The 20884-nt window shown below is 44.4% G+C and overlaps 1 protein-coding gene across 4 annotated transcripts in view; it reads left to right on the top strand.

Annotated features, from left to right (window-relative positions):
- Nucleotides 1-773: 773 nt before the first annotated feature.
- The window catches only part of UHRF1 (ubiquitin like with PHD and ring finger domains 1), a 45140-nt gene continuing 25029 nt past the window's right edge, over nucleotides 774-20884 (top strand). Inside the window, exons 1-4 of one of the 4 annotated variants that reach the window (XM_039367136.1) lie at nucleotides 774-1042; nucleotides 13159-13324; nucleotides 17765-18028; nucleotides 20464-20639. In XM_039367136.1, the coding sequence (XP_039223070.1) occupies nucleotides 13172-13324; nucleotides 17765-18028; nucleotides 20464-20639 (593 nt within the window). In that variant the 5' untranslated portion in view covers nucleotides 774-1042; nucleotides 13159-13171. Of the gene's footprint in view, nucleotides 1043-2478; nucleotides 2613-12073; nucleotides 12163-12266; nucleotides 12285-13158; nucleotides 13325-17764; nucleotides 18029-20463; nucleotides 20640-20884 lie in introns of those variants that run through there. The other 3 variants (XM_039367153.1, XM_039367145.1, XM_039367162.1) reach the window with 3 other exon arrangements.

Genomic DNA, 20884 nt, shown 5'->3' with positions numbered 1-20884 from the left:
TTAATTTTTAACATTCTATCTAGGCAGAGGAGAATACGATGCTCAGGGATACGCTTGGCAATGACAGTGCTAAGACTTCTCCTGCTTGAAAAGGGGGCTGGACTGGAAGACCTCCAAGGTCCCTTCCAGCTCTATTCTACTCTATTCTATTCCAGCTTTCCAAAGTATCCAGAACAAGAGGGCCTCTGAGCATACGAGTTGGCACCGGAGGAAACGAGGATTTTTTTTTCAGAATGAAAAGACAAAGCCAGAGCAGGACTGTCCAAAGGTTTTGACTGAATCCCTAAGCTACAACTCCAAAAATAAATAAAACTATTTATAAATAAAACTAATCAAGGAGAGAAGCGACCTAGAACTTAGAAGAAATTTCCTTACAGTTACTGTAGAACAATTAACCTGCCTCCAGAAGTTGTGAATGCTCCAACACTGGAAGTTTTTAAGGAGATTGGAGAGTCATTTGACTGAAATGGTATAGGGCTTCCTGCCTGAGCAGGGGGTTGGACTAGATGACCTCCAAGATCCCTACAACTCTTTTATTCTATTCCAGTCTCAAATAAAATCAAGCAGACCTTCGCGCCTGCGCAGTCAAGACACCCGTAGGGAAGCGGGAGGGAGACCAGGACGGGGAAGGCGTTCCTCCTCAAGCCACGCCTCTTTTCTCAGATTCCCGCCACCGCCGACCAATCAGGAGGCTCCGAACGGCGCAGGGCGAATTTCCCCGCCAAACTCCAAAGCCGGGAGTTGTTAAAAAAAAAAAAGAGAGAGAGAGAAAAAGCAGATTATTTTTTTTTTGGCGCGGCTGCAGCTTTCCCCGCTTCTTTGCAAACATCATTGCATTTAGAGATCGCGGGCTCTTTTCTCGTGCCAATAAATTCTCTTCGGCCCTTTGAAGTTTGCATTGATAAGATTGGAACGGACCGATTGCAATTTTTTGTTCGTTTAAGTTTTGCTTTTTTGTAAAAAAAAAAAAAAAGGCGCCAACCTTTGGATCTGGCAAGAGGATCTGGGGCGAAAGAGGAGAAAGAAGGATCCGTTTGGCCCAGTGAGTATTCTTTTACATGTCCTCCAAAGCTGCCACCAGCACGTAATGCTTTGCGGGATGCGGTTTAGCTGACTCCCGGGTCAAGTGTTTGCACGTGGGAATGAGCGATCTCGGCTCCTGGGGGTGGCGAAGGGCCCCTGGGTTCCCCCCCCTTGATCGTGCAGAGGGGCTTTTAAAACCGCAGGGTCTGGGGTGCATCTGGACCTGCGTGTTCTTTAGCTAAAAGCTACATGGGGGGCTGGGTGTGCAAAATTACTACACCTAAACAAACGAGAGTTCAGGTCCGGATAGGTAGGTGTAGATCCAGCCTTTCCGTGTCTCACTGTGCAATCAAAAGCATCTCTACTCATAAGTAAATCCCGTTGCAATCAGTGGACCCGACTGCCAGGTAAGCAAAGTCTTTAAAATGTAAATTGTTTGGAGTGCTTCAAACAATTGGTATCTTTGCATTGCTAAAACAGTTGCAACTCCACAAACTGCAAGTTTTTGCCCCTCCCGGTATTAGAGCTGGTCAATCAAGCACTTCTTTCTATATTTTATTTTATATTCTTTTATTTTACTGTATTTCATTTTATTCTATTTTTATTTTATTATACAGTATATTTTATCTTTTACTGTGTTTTGTTCTATTTTTATTTTATCCTATTATTTTATTTATTTTATTTTTATTTCATTGTACAGTATTACATTTTATCTTTTATTTTACCTTATTTTATTGTTTTTATTTTATTCTACGGTATTATATTTTATCTTTTATTTTACTGTATTTTATTCTATTTTTATTTTATTGTACGGTATTATATTTTTTACATTTTATTTTACTGTATTTTGTTCTATTTTTATTTTATTGTACGGTATTTTATTTATTTTCTTTTTATTACATTTTATGATCGTTTATTTTATTTATTTTTACTTTATTTTTTATTTGATTATGTTTTATGATCATTTATTATATTGTATTTATTTTCAATTCACTGTTTTTTATTTATTTTGTTTCATTTCATTATTTTGTTTTTTTTTTCTTTTATTTATTTCTTTTATATTTTATTTTATTTTTTCCATTGGATTTTTATAGTCGTCCGCTTCAACCCAGTGATTCTGGGTGGCTTACCATTCTAAAACAGCCAAACAACTAAAACAGTCTTTAAAAAAAAGAGAGACATTACAACCTTAAAAAAAAAAAAAAGATTTGCAGAACAAAGTATAAACAACAGCCAAGGTAATGATGGCCTAGCCCTATTCCAAATACGATCCCAGGAGCTCTCTTGGAAATTTCTCCAGGGAGTGTAAAACTGAAGTTTTACCAAAACCAGCTTGAGAAGAACAAATGAAACTTGGCAGGCCACGTGGGGCCGGCCCACGGTCTGCCCTGGATTTTTGTGGTAGAAAAGGAAACGGCCGCTGGAGGCGTTGCCGTCCTGTCCCGCTGCGTCATTTTCATCTGACAATTATGGCCGTCTCAAAGAGGATCAACGTGGGTGCAGCTGGCTTAGAGCCATCCTGGGAAGATGGGAGATTGAAGGTGCCGCCATCCAGTAGTCTTTGGCAAGGAAGGATGGAGTTCCGTCAGGTAGGGTTAATTTTGCTTTGAAAGATTTGGAGGGGGGGTCTTAAGAGGTCATCCAGTCTGACCCCCCCTCGCCCCTGCTCTGAGTGCAATCCACTTGGACCATCTGACAGATGACTGGTGCAGCCTTGAAGGAAGCGGCGCTTAGTGACGTCATGTGGCAGCCTGTTCCACAAGCCGACAGCCCATATACAGATAGTCCTCGACTTAGGACCTCAATTGAGTCCAGAATTTTCCACTGCTGAGCATGATGGTCGCTAAGTGAGTTTTGCCCCGTTTTTTAAGGAGCTTTCTTGTCACAGCTGTTAAGTGAATCACTGCTGTTCTTCAATTAGTCACATGTTTGTTAAGTGGATCTGGCTTGAGTTTTGCTTGTCAGAAGGTCGCAAAACGGGGATCCCCCTAACTCTGAGACAGAGCAACCCTCACGCATACCAGTTGCCAAGCATCCCAATTTTTGATCACGCGACCGCAGGAAGTGGAGTGTGCCATGATTGCAGTGTGGAAAACTGGTCAAGCCGCTTTTTTCCCCCCAGTGCCGTTGTAACTTTGAACGGTCACTAAATGAACAGTTGTAAGTTGACTGTATTGGTTTGAAAGACTGGGAGGGGATCTTAGAGATCATCCAGTGTGACCTCTTCCCCCCCCCCCCCCCGGGTAAATTTCTGATAGATTGACTGTTCCATCCTCTAGAGAAGGGATAGGCAATTTTGGCTCTTTTATGACTCGACTTCAACTCCCAGAATTCCTGAGCCAGCCACGCTGAGGGGAAAGGGAGAGGTTTACAAGCTGAGCCATGCTGGCTCAGGAATTCTGGGAATTGAAGTCCACGAGTCATAAAAGAGCCAAGGTTGCCTACCCCTGTCCTAACCTCATCCCTCAGGACAGGGAACTACGGCAACTTTTATGACTCGTGGACTTCAACTCCCAGAATTCCTGAGCCAGCCATGCTGAGGGGAAAGGGAGAGGTTTCCAAGCTGAGCTATGCTGGCTAGGAATTCTGGAGTTAAAGTCCACGAGTCAGAAAGCGGCCTAGGCCTAGGCCACAGGTAGGCAACCTTGGCTCTTTTATGACTGGTGGACTTGAACTCCCAGAATTCCTGAGCCAGCCACGCTGAGGGGAAAGGGAGAGGTTTCCAAGCTGAGCCATGCTGTCTCAGGAATTCTGGGAGTTGAAGTCCACGGATCATAAAAGGGCCAAGGTTGCCTACCTCTGGCCTAGGCCGCTTTCTGACTAGTGGACTTCAGCTCCCAGAATTCCTCAGCCACCATGGCTCAGCTTGGAAACCTCCCTTTCCCCTCAGCGTGACTGGCTCAGGAATTCTGGGAGTTGAAGTCCACGAGTCATAAAAGAGCCAAGGTTGCCTTCCCCTGCTCTAGGGAACCAACACTCAATCCATCATGTGGCAGCCTGTTCCACAAGCTGACAACCCATACAGTTATATAGCCCATAGAGGCAGAATCACCTGGGAGTAAGATGGACAGCATATACATTTAATAAATAAATATAATTACCAAGTTCCCCCAGATTTTGAACCTTCTCCTTTACGGCTGACAACGATCCTCCCTTCTGGAATAGTGGAGAATGACTCAGCTTGACATACGACCACATTTTCCATTTCTAAGCAAGCAAGATATTATTTATTATTTTACGACCTGTTTTTATCATGGTTAAAGGAATCACCTAGTTGTTAAGGGAATCTGACTTCTCCCGTTGACTTTGCTTGTCAGAAGGTCGTAAGTGGTGATCGTGAGAGGCCAGGACATCGCAACCTTCACAAATACACATTGCCAAGGGCCTGAATTTTGATCATGTGATCAGGGGCACATTGATAATCCTAAATATAAAGACTCGTCATAAGTCACTTTGTAACTTCAAATGGTGGCTAAATGAATGGTTGTAAGTCGAGGACTACCTGTATAGGGCCATGGTGTTTTTTTCCTCCCCATTGTTATTTATTTTGCAAAGGGCTCACAAGTGGTCGTGCATCTTGAGGAGAGACCGTTGTAAGCCAGGAAATAAAATATTGCACGGCATGCCAGCGAAAAGGCAGTTAAAACACGCGGGAATTTGTTATCTGGATAGTACAAAGCCTGCCTTCTATATTAAAAAAAATCCAGAATATTACTCATCAGAATATTCAGACCAAGTTGGGGGGGGGGAAAAAAGGAAGCTTTGAAAAGTTTATTTCAAAGTGTGAGCATGAGCGGAAAAGTTTAATTTTATTTGGAAGTGAATTCTTCCCTTTGTTTGTTTAGTAGCCGTTCAGAGTTTAAAATGGCACTGAAAAAAGTGACTTTTGACCATTTTTCATAAGTAAACAACCTTTCCAGCTTCCCCATGATCACGTGATCAAAACCCTGGCTGTTAGGAACTGACTCACATTTATGACGGTCACAGTGTCCTGCGTTCATGTGATCCCCTTTTGCGCCCTTCTGACAAGCAAAAGTCAATAGGGGAAGCTAGAGTCACTTAACAACCGTGTTCCTAACTTAACCTGCTGCAGCGATTCACTTAACAACTGAGGCAAGAACGGTCGTAAAATGGGGCAAAACTCACTTAACACTTGTCCCACTTAGCAACAGAAATTTGGGACTCAGTTGTGGTCGTAATGCGACTAATGGAAGCTGCAGTTGTAAGTAGTGACGGTCATAAAAAGGGTCATGTGATTTTACAGTCTTTTTGTGTTGGTCGTTAAGCGAATGCTGTGGTCTTAAAGTGGCTGCCAAGGTTGTTAAGTAAACTGCGGTCGTTAAATGAACCCATGGTTTGTTATGGGTGTAGTTATGCTGAAAACGAATTAAGTCCAGTTTTCGGCAAAGCCATTTTAAAATTCAGTTGTGTGTCTGTGGGATATTGCAAACTGCCAAAACCACCGCACCCATGTTTCCAAGCACCAAAGTGTGGTCACGCAACTGCAGAGGTGATGTGTAAGTAGCCCCCCAGCAAGTGGTCTGCTAAGCAAGTGGTCATAAGTCAAGGACTACCTGTAACTTGTAGAAAAAGCAAACACTGGGATCTTTCTGTCTGAGAATAAATTTTGTACGTAATAAAAAACCTCCATTATGTGAAATCGTCAAATTAAGAGCTGGAAAAGTTTCACTTTTCAACCAGGGGAAAGGAAAGTTAGAGTGTGCACGGGTGTGTTTTTGTGTTTGTGTGAGTTTGACACTTACTGAATCCAAAAAGCTACAGCCGTGATCTCAACAAGGCAGGACAATTCCACGATTTTTGATTTTTTCTTCTCTCACAAGAGTGGGGAAAAAATTCTGATTATCTATTCTACGGCACTGAGTGAGGTCTGGAATTCAGTTTTGTTGCCAATGGCTGCACTGAGTTATGATTTAAACTACAGTCACCTAGAAATAGCCATCCCGCCCTCCTTAAAACTACACATCCATTGGACGGGCATGTGGTTTTCCCCAAAGGAAAACTTAAAAGTAAAGAATAGAAAAACAACTTCAGAATGTTTAGAGCAGTGGTTCTCAACTTGTGAGTCGGGACCCCATTTGGGGTTGAACGACCATTTCACGGGGGTCACCAAACAACGCAGTCCGCCATTTTTTTCCCCTTTTCCTTAGCTGTGCTACTCCCTTTTATTCTATTGGCTTTTGAAAGCCAATAGAATAGACTCTCTTGAATAGAGTCTAATTCTATTGGCTTTCAAGAGCCAATAGGAATTGTCCAGCTGTCTCTGCCCTGCTGAGCCCGCCAAAAGTCCCATTCTGCAAACGGTGCTGCACCAGTTGAGTAGTCCTCGACTTATGACCGGTTGGGGGTCGCGGCATTAAAAAGGTTGAGAACCACTGGTTTAGAGGCTCTGTTAAAGATCGAAATCTGATAAAAAAAAATAATATCAGCCTTCAGGTCAGTTTTTCCTCAAACATGGCAATCTTAAATGTGGACCTCAACTCCCAGAATTTGGGCAGAAGTTCTAAATTCATTCTGTCTTTATAAAAGTGACCTTCAAAGTAACAGTCATAATGTTATGGTTTTGGCTAATGAAACACTTCAAAGAACTTCCAGGCATTGATATGGAAGGGACCTTGGAGGTCATCTAGTCTAACCCTCTGCCCAGGTAGGAAACCCTATACTATTCTGGACAAATGGCTGTCCAGACTCTTCTTAAAAACCTCCAGTGATGGAGCACCCACAGCTTCTGGAAGCAAACCATTCCACTGGTTAATTGTCCTCACTGTCAGGAAAGTTTTTCTTAGTTCTAGGTTGCTTCTCTCCTTGATTAGTTTCTATCCGTTGCTTCTTGTCCTGCCTTCAGGGGCTTTGGAGAATAGCTTGACTCCCTCTTCTTTGGGGCAGCCCCTGAGATATTGGAAGGATGCTATCATGTCATCCGGGCCCTTCTCTTCATTAAACCCAATTCCAGCAACCGTTCCTTGTATGTTTTAGCCTCCAGACCCCTGATCATCTTTGTTGCTCTTCTCTGCACTCTTTCTAGAGTCTCAACCTCTTTTTTACATTGCAGTGACCAAAACTGGGTGCAGTATTCCAAGTGTGGCCTTACCAAGGCCTTGTAAAGTGGTATTAACACTTGACGTGATCTTGATTGTATCTCTCTGTTTATACAACCAAGGATTAATGCAGCCTAGCACTGTGTTGGCTTTTGGGGCAGCTGCCGCACACGGCTGGCTCATATTTAAGTGATTGTCCACTAGGATTCCGAGATCCCTCTCGCAGTTGCTACAACTGAGCCAGGTACCACCTACATTCTATACCTGTGCATTTGTTTTTGTTTTTCTTGCGTAAGTATAAAAGCTTGCTGTTCTCACCACTGAATTTTATTTTGTTGGATAGGGCCCAGGGTTCCACTCTATTTAAAGCTCCTTCCGGATCTTGTGCCTTTCTTAAGTGTGGGCTGTTCCTTCAGCTTGGTGTCTTGCAAGATGTTGGAATGAAGGCAGTGATGTAATACAGAATGGTAAAATAACAACCACCTGTATCCGTGCACAGATAAGGTACAATTTTAGACGGTTCCTTCATTCCATTGACTAGCAAGCTTAGTGAGAACAGAGGCACATTGTTGAAATTTATGAGGTCTTTGGGGTGAGGAAATCAGTGGGTTCCTGAGCCTGATTAGAGTTGTTTATCCTTGGTCTTCTAACGCTTAATGATAAGTTTCAAAACCCATTTCCTGTTTGGGCAGAGAATCTGGTTGACCTTCTCTTATCTGGGAAGCTAAGCAGGATAGGGCCTGGTTCACGCTTGGGAGGGGCAAAAATATGAAAATTTGAAAACATATCCCAGAAGAAGGACAGAGGGACTGTTGGCCCTTGTGCACCTCCAGCCCCTCCGAAAATTTGCACTACCGTACTTTCATGAAATGCAGGCAGTCCTCGACTTACAACCACAAGCGAGCCCTAAATTTCTGTGGCTAAGCGGTTAAGTGAGTTTTGCCCCATCTTACGCCTCATCTTTGTCCCATCTTGCCCCATTTCCCGACGGAACAATTAATCGGTGGAACAGCTTGCCTTCGGAAGTTGTGAGTGCCCCAACACAGTGGAGAGTTTTTAAGAAGAGGTTAGACAGCCATTTGTCTGAAACGGTATAGGGTTTCCTGCCTGAGTAGGGGGGTTGGACTAGATGACCTCCAAGGTCCCATCCCACTCTGTTCTTCTGTTACGCTGTTAAATGAAGGCAATGGCTGGTTCCCACTTCAGGAGTGCCTTTAAAATGGCGCATGTACTTTTTGCCACATTTGTTAAGTGGCTTCCCCACTGACTTGCCACAGTTGTTCAATGAATCACTGCAGTTGATAAATTAGTAACGCGGTTGTTAAGTGAATCTGGCTTCCCCACTGACTTTGCCTATCAGAAGGTCACAAAACGGGATCGCGTGACCTGCGACCGTCATAAATAGCCAAGCATCTGGATTTTGTTCGCTTAACCGTGGGGATGCTGCAATGGTCGTTAAGTATGAAAAACGGTTCAGGTCACTATTTTTAAGTGCTGTTGTAACTTCAAATGGCCACTAAACGAACATTGTTACCTGTAATCATCATATGCACTTAACTCGAGAGTATAAGTTCTTGCAACACACTGAAGCTTATTTCCAAAATTTATGCAGAGGTACCCGATCCTGTTTGCTGGTTGTGGCAACAATCTGATGGCATCTTTAATGCCTGGCAATTTATTGCATCAGGAATCTGCCCCTTTGTTAGGAGTTACAATATCCATAATGCACAGCAGAGCACTGAGACGAGACTGCCAGAAGCCATGGGGACTGGAGTGAATTCCAAACGTGCATTATTCTAATTATTTATCCAGTATATTATATTGCAGGATTGTAAACAATTCAAGCTGGCAAATGGAAAAGATTTAAAGTTCCGAAATCATCCTGGTCGCATGCCTGTTTGGAAAAACCAGATTTTAAAATCTTTCCTAAAGGATTGCAAAAAAACAGCCGCAAAGCTAAACAGGGAAGTCTGGAGTTATAGACCAAGAAATGCAAATGAAAAAAATGTTACCTGTAATAAGGTAACTTAAATCAATTATGGATGTCAGAGGATCTAAAACACTTGCTGGAGACCTCAAGAACGGCCCCTAATTTTTTTTCCATCGTGTAAATGGTTTAAAAGGTAATGCTAGATCAGTTCAATGCTGGCAGAGAATAACATGGATGTGGTTACCAGGGTGAATTATCTGAGGGCAAATGCTAACTTTCTATCCATGTTTAGCACTTGGAAAGGAGACCACCAGGTACAGACAGTCCTCAACTTACAAACATTCATTTAGGGGCCCCTTGAAATGACAACAGCACTGACAAAAAAGTGACTGTTGCAGCATTCCCCTGGTCATGTGATTAAAATTCGGACTCTCGGCAACTGGGATGCACAGGTCGTCCTCAATTTACGACCACAACTGAGCCCAAGATTGCTGTTGCTAAGTGAGACATTGCTTAACGGAGTTGGTCCCATTTTACGACTTTTCTTGACGCAGTTGTTCAGTGAAGAAACACTGCAGTCATTCAATTACTCAAACTGCTAGGTGAATCTGGCTTCCCCCACTGATTTCGCTCGTCAGGTGGTCGCAAAAGGGGGGAATCAGGTAACCGTGGGACACGGCAACCGTCATAAATACGAATTTTCTGAATTTTGATCACGTGACCGCAGGGGCTGCTGCAACAGTCGGTAAGTGTGAAAAATGATCATAAGTCACTTTTTACTGTGCCACTGTAACTTTGAACGGTCACTAAACAAACCGTTGTTAAGTCGAGGACGCTCTGTATTTATGACAGTTGCCCTTAACAACCGTGTTATCAATTTAACCTCAGTGATTCAATTAAGAACTGGCAAGAAAGGTCGTAAAATGGGGCAAAACTCGCTTAACAAATGTCTCGCTTAGGAACAGAAATTTGAGGCTCAGTTGTGGTCGTAAGATGAGAACTATCTTTAATGTGGTTCTCAGAACTAATAGGAGAGCATTTTTGGACCTCTGCTGCTTCGGGAATTCTGGGAATTGAAGTCCACACGTCTTAAAGTTCCGGAAGGCTGAGAAATAACCACTTTAGCATTTTTATGGGTGCTTAAATTCGATAGCTTTGAATTGCATCCTCTGTTATTATTTTGCGGTGACCTTCCTGTGGCACGGGGAGCTATGCCACAGAATCCAGCGCCATCGTTGTTTGTTGTGTCTTCAAAATATCAAGAGAAGGCCTGGATGTTGTGTCTTGCAGTTGGGGAACAAAAGCAATCCAGCGGCTTGGAGGCCCAAAGGACAGGAAATAAATCTAAGAATCTCACTTGTCTTTTCCCGCGTGCCACGTGGTAGATCACAAAAGGGATCCCCAAACAGGATCAAGGCAGTAGGAGAACGGCACTGGACGGGTGGGAGACATTCCTAACCGGTGACGAATTGGTGGAACAGGGTTATTGGAGAAAGGCTGGGTGAGAAAGGAAAATATTCATTGAGGCCGTAAACTGTAAGATACAGTAAAGAGATTTTTTTCCAGACAACTTTGTAGACAACTTTGTTTAGGATTAGCCACATGTTTTTTTGTTTGTTTGTTTGTTTGTTTTTTGCTTTATTCATTTCAGGCTATGCTCGCAATTCCATGCTCTGAGGGAAATGGGCAGAAAGATGAAATATAAAATAAATTTACAAAAAAATGAATTACAACTCTCCCCTTAATGTAAGCAAACACATTTCGTTTGCCCCTACTCCCATTTTTTTCAATTGCATTTCTTGGTCTATAACTCCAGACTTCCCTGTTTAGCTTTGCGGCTGTTTTTTTGCAATCCTTTAGGAAAGATTTTAAAATCTGGTTTTTCCAAACAGGCATGCGACCAGGATGATTTCGGAACCTGTGAGAACTTTTAGATCTTTTTTGTTTGTTTGTTTTGTGGTTTTCAGAGGTGGATCATTTAACTCTTTTCTCTCTCTTATCCTTTTCTGGTGGAACTTTAAATCTTTTCCATTTGCCAGCTTGAATTGTTTACGATCCTGCAATCTCATATACTGGATAAATAATTAGAATCATGCACGTTTGGAATTCACTCCAGTCCCCATGGCTTCTGGCAGTCTCGTCTCAATGCTCTGCTGTGCATTATGGATATTGTAACTCCTAACAAAGGGGCAGATTCCTGATGCAATAAATTGCCAGGCGTTAAAGATGCCATCAGATTGTTGCCACAACCAGCAAACAGGATCGGGTACCTCTGCATAAATTTTGGAAATAAGCTTCAGTGTGTTGCAAGAACTTATACTCTCGAGTTAAGTGCATATGATGATTGTTTTGCACGCGTTTGCCCTTTCAGACGGCAATGCAACTTGGTTGCAAGCAAATTTGAGTCCACAGATGCTTTTTTGGGGGGGGGGGGGAGAGGAAATAAATTGCATAGGAAATCACGGCCCATTCATTAAATTAATCCAATTACTTTTAAGTAAGCCTAGCCCATAGCAGTTGGAACAAATAAATGGAGAACGTTTAGGGCATTACAACTGACAGGGCTTTAATTCTGGCTGGCCAAATTGCCTTTCCGCCTTCTGCTGCAAAGCCCGCTGAAAAATCGCCACTCGCGTTTTCGAAATCGCGCAAAATGTTTGCGAGGGACGGAAAGGAGCGCAAAATGCAGCCTGTCCCTTTAAATTCATCGGCTTGGCTTTTTTTTTTTTTTTTCTTTCCCTCAAGCGCTTTCTCCCTCAGCCTCGGTTTGTTTTTTTTTTTTTTGTTTGTTTTTTTGACATCATCTCGCGAGAGTTCCCTTTTCCAATCCTCGCGCCCGGGCGGTTTTTTTTTCAATTTGTGGCGCGCGCCTTGAACTCCGCGAGGAGGAACCAGGCAAGTGCTGGGCGAGGGAGCGCACAGCCGAACTTGCTGGGCTCCGAGAGGCGGGGCGGAGGGCGGGAGCCGGAGGCTGTTCGTGAAGGAAAGCGACCCATGGGCGCCCTAGGGCCAATCGGGGGCGCGAGGAGCGGGGAAGGGGGCGGCACCCAGGGGGAAGAAGCGCAAGGGTGTGGGGGGGGGAAACAGGCGGTTCGGTTGAGCGGTCGCGCTGTGGGGTCGTCGAGCGGCTCCGAGGGGGCAACGGCCGCCGAGGTGCGAAAGGGGGAACCTCCCCCAAACGGGCTACTCTGGGGCGAGGGACGGGAGGGCCGAGCCGGAGAAGGAGGGTTGAGGACGCCGGGGCTGCCTGGACTTCGTCGGACCTCTTTGTGTGGGTTCGTGAAGTGGGGGGGGGGGCGCCCCAACTACCTATAGACATGGGGCTGGTCAATTTAGGGGCTTCTAGGAATAGAGGAAGGGGCGCTTGTGGGGGGGCAACTTTGGGGAGGGGGATCCTGAAGGGGGTGGAGGGAGCACTTGGGGGGCTTTGGGGGGGAGGAAATAGGGCAATGGTTGCCATGGGAACCTTGTTTTTAATTGGGGAGGGTGTTACGAAACTGGGGATAATGGTTGTGTAACCTTTATATTCGTCATTGGGTAACTTTTCCTAAGAAATGGGCTATTTGGGAATAACAGCAGCAGTGCCAGTACTAGGAATAATTCCTTTTTTTTTTTTTTTTTTGGAGACGGGTTTTTCCCCTTGCATTACAGTAGTTTGCTCATTTACTTTTTTATCTAGCCGAAATTTAGATACAAAGCAGGCCCACCTTCCTCCAGGGCTATGTCTTATATCATCTGGTTTATCCAAGCTGGCTGGTCATTGTGGGATGAATTATTTCTCCTACCCCCCAAAAGAAACAAGCAAAAAAAAAAAAAGCATTGGCAATAAACGCATCAGATTTATTTCAGCCCCGTGAAATGAGTGGCATCCTTTCAAAATCAGGAGGGAAAGTGGGAGGGGGGGGTAGGTGGGGAGGTAGTTACAGAGGGTGGGGGTCCCGTACACTGGGGGTGCTGGATTAGCACAATGGATGCAAAATGGGAACAATCCGTGCGCAAACGTGGAGGCGCTTCTAGGTTGAATGAGGGGGGAGTTGCAAGGGGTGGGCACTTGTTGGGGCAAAATGAGGCTTGATGGCGAGGCACGATTCCCCCCCCCCCTCTTTCCCCTTCCTTGTGTTTCTTCATGTGCTTGTGATTCCTCCACAGAGACACCGCCACGATGTGGATCCAAGTGCGCACCATGGATGGAAAAGAGACGCATCGGGTGGACTCTCTTTCCAAGCTGACGAAAGTGGAAGAGCTCCGGCAGAGAATCCATGAAGTTTTCAGGGTGGCACCTGATAGACAAAGGCTTTTCTATCGAGGCAAACAGGCACGTGGCTTTCATTCTTTTCTCTAGTAAGCCTTCCAATCGTCTTGGGGCGATGAGCATTTGTGGAAATGGGCGCGTTGGCGCTTAACTCCCTGCTGCGTGTTGTAGATTCCTTTGCGTAGTTTTTGCTCTGTTGTAGCAGCCTTCAAACACCCCCTTCTGGATTTCTGTTGTGTAAATCCAAAGCACCTGAAGGCAGGAGAAGAAGCAACGGATGGAAACTAATCCGAGAGGGATCCAACTTAGAACTAAGGAGAAGTTTCCTGACAGTGAGAACAATTAATCAGTGGAACGGCTGGCCTCCAGAAGTTGTGGGTGCCCCAACACTGGAGAGATTGGACAACCATTTGTCTGAAGTGATATAAGTTTCCTGCCTGAGCAGGGGGTTGGACTAGAAGACCTCCACGGTCCCTTCCAACTTCTTCTGTTCTTCTGTTATGCTGCTAAATCAAGGCTTGTTCAGACTTCAAGAGTGCCCTTAAAAAGGCATGTGCACTTTTAAAGTTAGGAGGAAAAGCACGTCTGTGTATATAGTGGTGATCTTAAGGTTGATCCAGCTGGATCAATATCAAAACTAGTTGCTGTGAACAGTGATGTTCTCTCCATGCTACCGATGCATGTTGCATCCCTCAGACACTGTACCGAAGTGATACTTAGATCTAGGTTGTACTTTGAAGTTCCAGCTGTTGCAGCCCCCCCTGCAGTCACACGATCACAATTGTGATCACCTTTTGCAGCCTTCCCTGCGGGCTAATGGGGAAGCCCACAGAGAAGTTTGCAAGTTGCTCTAATATGAGTATTCTCTCCTCCTCCTCCTCCTCTTGAGTCCTGTTGTACCACTCCCTCTAACCTTCCTGTGTCAGGCCTCCCAAGCCCTCCCACCTACTCCTGTGTGTCTGGTCCTCCTGTGGCTTCTTCCACCGCTTCCCGCTTAAAAATCAACAAGACTTAGGGTTATGCCAGCAACCAGGATTGTCCGTCACTAAGCAATGTGGATTTGTAACATTGTGCTTTACAACTGCCTGGCTTAGCAATGACAATCCTGGTCCTGCCATTGTAAACCCCCCCCCCCCAATTACCTATAAGTAAACGTACCAATGGATTGAAACTGCTACTTCTTACACAGGGGTAATAATAATGCCATAAGACTGCTTTTCTCAAGTAATGGTTTGGTTAATCTAGCTCTTTGACTGAATTTTTTTTGAATGAATGAATTTGATGTGTGTCTGTCTCTAAGATAAGTGGCTTTTTTTGAACTGGTTAAAAGCTTCTAAAGGGCGCTTGTTATTAATTTGTTTTTTTTTATTTTAAAAAAGGAAATACTTGCACTGCCCTCTAGTGTTAATGTTCCCACAATGTTTGGATGGTAAACAAAAAGATAGCGATGTCCCCATATTCATTCAGTTTCTTTAAGATGATGTGGGGGGTGCCATGGGGGGGGGATTTTTTTTCCAGCTTCCCACTTTAGCCAACAATCCTGAATTCTCTGGTAGTTTTCCTGGCCTTTCTTAGCTTCTGAACCCAGAAAAAGTTGTGTTCTTATTTTTAATTTAAAAAAAAAAAGATATTTCCCCCAAATTTAACTATAATGGAATTTTTGTATTAACTGTGTTAACACAGTTTTCTGTTAACTGAATCTAGTAAGGAAGGTAGCGATTTTTTCTGTGTGTGTGTGTGTCTATTGCATTGAGGGTTTTTGTCTGCACAAAGTGCAAAGAAGAACTTTCGTTCTTGTGAGACAGTTTACACTTTGTGTTGAGCCATGTTGCCTTTTGATTCTATGCAACTTGTCAGCTTTGTATTGGTGGCTGCTGTTGTCCTTAGCCAGAACTCACAGGGCCGGTTTTGATGCCTCTGAGTGGCTCTTGTTTGTTTAATGATTATTGTTTCTTATTAACAGGATGAGGATATCAGTTTTTACCATCTATGTGCCATTAGCATACTTGAAGATTGAAGAGGGCCCTTAAAATGGAGATAGCTTGAGCATTAACATTTTTCAAGCTAGTTCAAGATACTAATTTCAACTTTTGAGTTGGATGCTAGATCTTTTTAGGCATTGTCCTAGCTTTTTTATCTTAAAAACACTTAAACCAGCTATCGTTGAATTGTGATTCATGCAATACAGATGGTGATATACTGAGATACTAATCTGCCCTGGATAGTACTGTTAGTTTGGCTGGATTTTCAACATTTAGGCTTAATTTTCTTTTGAGATAGGGCATCAGAATTTCATTTTTTCATGGGTGCCAGTGTGTTCACAGAAAAAAAAACCCCGACAATAAAGGTTATCTTATCTATCTTAATACTAGACATAATTCATGTAAGGTGGACTTTTTAATGTAAGCTACCACTTTGGCCATCAGCTTCTTTAAAAATGTAAGTGTTTCTGTTGTCCAATAAAAATTTTCTTCGTATCTTAGAATATCCCTCAGAATAGAAATCCTAGTCATTCCTTTAATTTATGGATAAGACCAACACGCTGAGCCAGATGTGTGGCTGTTTGATTCGAAGGGGACGGCAATGACACAAAAAGATAATGAGGTTGTCCATGTAACTGGGTTTTTCCCAGGATTTTCACCGTTTTTTGTTTCTGGAGTGGCTTTTCCCAACTATTTTAAGTCTTACCAGCGGTTGATGTTATTGTTATATTAGTAGACAATCTGATCTGTTGGGTCATTGTTTCAGAGATATTTCCTTACTAGTTTCCTTCATGCTTTTCACAATGGCTGAGCTTCTACTGTACTTCACTGGAAAAGTTCTTTTAAAAAAAATCAAGATATTCTGGGATGGATCTGCCTTGAAAATAGTCCATGATGAACTGTTTAGTAAAGCATCAGGACCATAGGAGAGATTTTGTCACATTTTGTATAAAGTCATACAACGTTTTATGATTGGCTTATATCATTAAATATTTTATCAAATTTCAATCCTATGGGAGTCATGGGTCCCAGATTCTGGATACGTTCTATACGTTAGCCCATTTGAGGTATCTCGCTTCAAAAATTGTTGCCCTATATGCACCATTTTGCACAGTTAAAGGTTACACACAGGCAGAGGTTCAGTGGTATATAGATGGATTATAATAATAGGTTTTGTTTGTCTTGCTGCACAAATAAATGTTGAGAAACACTTTGGCCCACAAACAATGTAGTTGTTCCTCTTTTGATCTGGGCCAAAATAGTTTAGGGGAAAACCCAACATATTGTCAGCTATCAGGAGGCGGGGAGGACAGAGGATAGGAAGATTTCAGGGAACTGGAAAGGAAAGAAGGAATACGAATAATAGCATCATAGAGCTGGCAGGGACTGTGGAGGTCTTCAAGTCTAACCCCCTGCTCAAGGCAGGAGACCTTATACCAGGGGTAGGCAACCTTGGCTCTTTTGTGACTCGTGGACTTCAACTCCCAGAATTCCTGCGCCAGCCATGCTGAGGGGACAGGGAGAGGTTTCCAAGCTGAGCCATGCCGGCTCAGGGATTCTGGGAGTTGAAGTCCACCAGTCATAAAAGAGCCAAGGTTATCTACTCCTGATTTATATCATCTGGTCAAATGTCTATGGAGGTTTTCAGTCATACAGGTCATAGTTATCCCAAGGATGCTTTTTCACAAGGCAACTGGACTTTCATGCTTTTCCTTTGAAGACTTTTCACTTCTCATCCATTCAGCTCTGACTGGATGGTGGGAAATGGAAAGATTTATACTCCTGCAGACAGCTGTTCATTTGCATCCTTTTAGCACAGTGGTTCTCAATCTTTTTAATGCCGCGACCCCCCAACCGGTCGTAAGTCGAGGAATACTCAACCGGTCGTAAGTTGAGGACTACTCAACTGGTGCAGCACCGTTTGCAGAATGGGACTTTTGGCGGGCTCAGCAGGGCAGAGACAGCCTGGACAATTCCTATTGGCTTTTGAAAGCCAATAGAATTAGACTCTATTCAAGAGTTCTGTTGGCTTTCAAAAGCCAATAGAATAAAAGGGAGTAGCACAGCAAAGGAAAAGGGGGGAAAAATGGCGGACTGCGTTGTTTGGCGACCCCCGTGAAATGGTCGTTTGACCCCAAATGGGGTCCCGACCGACAGGTTGAGAACCACTGTTTTAGCAAGTTGTTAAAGCTTCCTGGAGGCTTATCTGTGTCTTTACAGATAACCCGAGTAGTGCAAATGGTCAAATGTTTGTCCAGTCTATTCTTGAAAACCTCCAGTGAGGGAGAGCACCAGCGTCTCTTTGATTAATATTGGAATATTTTGGAAATCCAGGTCGCTATTTTGCTATCATTGACAACCCTCCAAAGTTTCCAGTGGGTATCTCTAATGTGGAGTGGTTGGTCCTTCAGTTTGAAACTTTCTGCCTGCAAAGCATCTAGGAACCCCATATCTTAACGTTTTTGTTAACACCCCCCCCCTTTTTTTTTTTTGCTTTGACCGATCTTCTCTCAACCTACAGATGGAAGATGGCCACTCCCTCTTTGACTACAGCGTGAATCTGAACGACATCGTCCAGCTGTTAGTGAGGCAAAGCCCCACTCTCCTGCCCCTGGGGAACAAGGAGAAAGACTCTGAACTTTCGGACACGGACTCTGGATGCTGCTCAGGCCAGAGCGAATCGGACAAAAGCTCCAATAACGGGGAAGGGGCCGTGGAGATGGAGGCCCAGTGCAGTAGCGCCGTCGGGACCGACTTGGTGGATCCCGGCTTTGGATTTTATAAGGTGCGGCTGCTTTCCACGGAAGGCTGAGATGCAAAGAACCTTTTGAAGCAGGCGAGCCCGCGTGCTTAAGTTCGGGGAAACTGCACAGAGAATTAGCATGTCTGTATCGTACGTTAAGCCAGGATTAACCTTAGTCACTCGAGGGATTCTGACAACGAATGCCTCCCTGGCAACTGAACAAGCCACAGCCAGCCAGTGGTTTGGCAGTCTCTCGTTCGTGTGTCTGAAATCCTAGCAGACTGGACCCTCTAATACAGGTAGTCCTTGATTTCGCAGCGACCGTTTGAATTGACAACGGCACTGAAAAACATGACTGTGCTTTTTCCACGCTAATGACCCATTTGGCAACCCAAGGGTTAACATGATCAAAATTCACATTTTGCCTCCTCTTTATGACGGTTGCCGTGTCCCAGAGGGTCATATGATCACCTTTTATGACCTTCTCCAGCTGGCTTCCAACAAAGTCAGTGGGGAAAGCTGGATTTGCTTAACAACAGCATAATCCACTTAACGGCTTCTGCGATTTGCTTAACAGCTCTGGCTGGAAAGACTGTAAAACTGGTCAAAATTCACTTAACAACCGTCTTGCTGAGCAGTGGAAAACTTTTGGCTCCGTTGTCACAAGTCAAGGACTATCTGTACATGCTGATGGTCCCCCGTGAGGGGTGCTGAGGAGCGAAGCGGCCTGCTCTTCTTCATTAATCTGATCTCTGAAGCTTTGGAGGTCACGTTGGCGAAGGGGAGATGGCCCTTCTCCCTGGCCTGCCTATTCTGGAAGCAGGTGCCATCTTGGGAGCCGTTGCAATTGATTGTAGCCTCTCCAAAATTGGTGCCTGCTTCTAGGACAGAGCCACGTGGCCTCCACTGTAGGACCGTTGCATAATGCAACAGCTAGTTCCAGAAGGTGATGTATAATACCCAAAAGGTAGGGCACCAGTTGGTGACGGGGCGATGGAAAGCAGGCTGGAGTGCTGAGGATACCCAATGGGGTGGGAAAGGCCTAAATGGAACCACGGGGTTGGAAATTTATAGGGTCTCCTGCTTGAGCAGAGGACTGGTCTAGAAGACCTCCAAGGTCCCTTCCAATTCTGTTATTCTGTTAAATAACTCAAGGCACCCTCAGGTGGAGGAAGCCCACGATGGGCCACATGTGATCTGTGGAGTTGCTGCAGTATGGTCCTATGCCAGGGATAGGCAACCTCGGCTCTTTTATGACGCCTGGACTTCAACTCCCAGAATTCCTGAGCCAGCCATGCTGAGGGGAAAGAGGTTTCCAAGCTGAGCCATGCTGGCTGAGGAATTCTGGGAGTTGGAGTCCACGAGTCATAAAAGAGGCAAGGTTGCCTACACCTATCCTAGGACGAAGATTAAGAGCAGGGGTCTTCAAACTTGGCCCTTTTATGACTCGTGGACTTCAACTCCCAGAATTCCTGAGCCAGCCATGCTGAGGAGAAATGGAGAGTTTTCCTAGCTGAGCCATGCTGGCTCAGGAATTCTGGGAGTTGAAGTCCACGAGTCATAAAAGAGGCAAGGTTGCCTACCCCTAGCCTACGCTAACAGCCCCCTCCCTCGCAGACCTTCCCTGAGACCCCACGGTCCATTTAATGGCTACATCAGGGCGAGCAAAGATGAGCATCGTTAAACAAGGCGATCCTGTGCGCCTTGCTTAATGACCACGACGACATGGGACCTTAATGGGCAGGCTCCATCATGGTCATAGGTTCAGCATAAAGTAAGCAGCATCCTGAACAAAGAGAGATATGCTAAATTCTTACCGCAATCTTTTGGGGGGGGGAACCCTCCCATTTTTGCACTAATTGGGATGGGGAACTGGAAGGCTACGTGAGGAATCTTGTCCACTTTAACTAAATTATCAATCTGAACAAACCGATCCAGGTTTGGATACGTCAAGTCCAAGAACGGCATAGCTTACTTAAAAGTGAAGCATAGCTTACTTAAGACGAGATATTTAAAATGGATTCAAATAGGCAGCAGAGATCTTTGGGTATAAAGCAGTGACCCCCAACCACTTATACATCACCGGGTGCCAGGGGCGTGGCCAAAGAAAAGGGAAAAAAATGGCAGACAGCCTTGTTTGGCGACCCCCGTGAAATGGTCGTTCGACCCCAAATGGGGTCCCGACCCACAGGTTGAGAACCACTGGTATAAAGTCTGAAACCTAGCACTTTAGAACAGCCATCAAATACTTAGCCGTCAGCCCTGTGCAGTAATAAGATGTTTTCATGACTGCTGGTACCTAGAAGATAAATAAGAGGCTAAAATTGTGTGTGTGTGGGGGGGGGCTTTTTCAGACCCTGAAAACAGGTAGACTATATATATAAAAGCTGGATTCACATAAAAGCTGTACTTTGAAGTCGTGACTTTCCTGTTAGCTAATTAAAAATCAGCATTTTGCTTTGGGGCTTCTGGTTTAGATTAATGAGTTGGTAGACGCTCGGGACACAAGCATGGGAGCCTGGTTTGAAGCGCAAGTTGTGAATGTGACTCGGAAAGGGAACTCGGCGAGCAAGGCGAGCGAAAGTGACGAAGAATCCAATCTGGAAGAAGCCGATCCCGACGAGGACATTACGTATCACGTGAAATATGAAGAGTGAGTATTTTGATTGATTTTTTTTCCCCCTTAGCGCCTGGGGAAGCGTTTGTTCAGAAAGCAGCTGTTTGTTCAGAAAGCAGCTGTACTTTTGAAAATGGTGTGGATGTTGCAGAAATTATTTGGGTCTGGATTCATCCAGGCTCCCACAATCCTGTCTGCGAACCATTGGCATTAAAAAAAAAAAATTTATTTGTCAATTGATCAACTGTGAGAGGGATCTTGGAGTCCTAGTGGACAGTCAC

This window comes from Crotalus tigris, unplaced genomic scaffold (genome assembly GCF_016545835.1).
Source record: "Crotalus tigris isolate CLP2741 ecotype Arizona unplaced genomic scaffold, ASM1654583v1 scf7180000017599.838750, whole genome shotgun sequence".
NCBI lineage: Eukaryota > Metazoa > Chordata > Lepidosauria > Squamata > Viperidae > Crotalus > Crotalus tigris.
The sequence above is the reverse complement of the archived record's forward strand: the minus strand, read 5'-3'. Positions and strand labels throughout refer to the sequence as shown.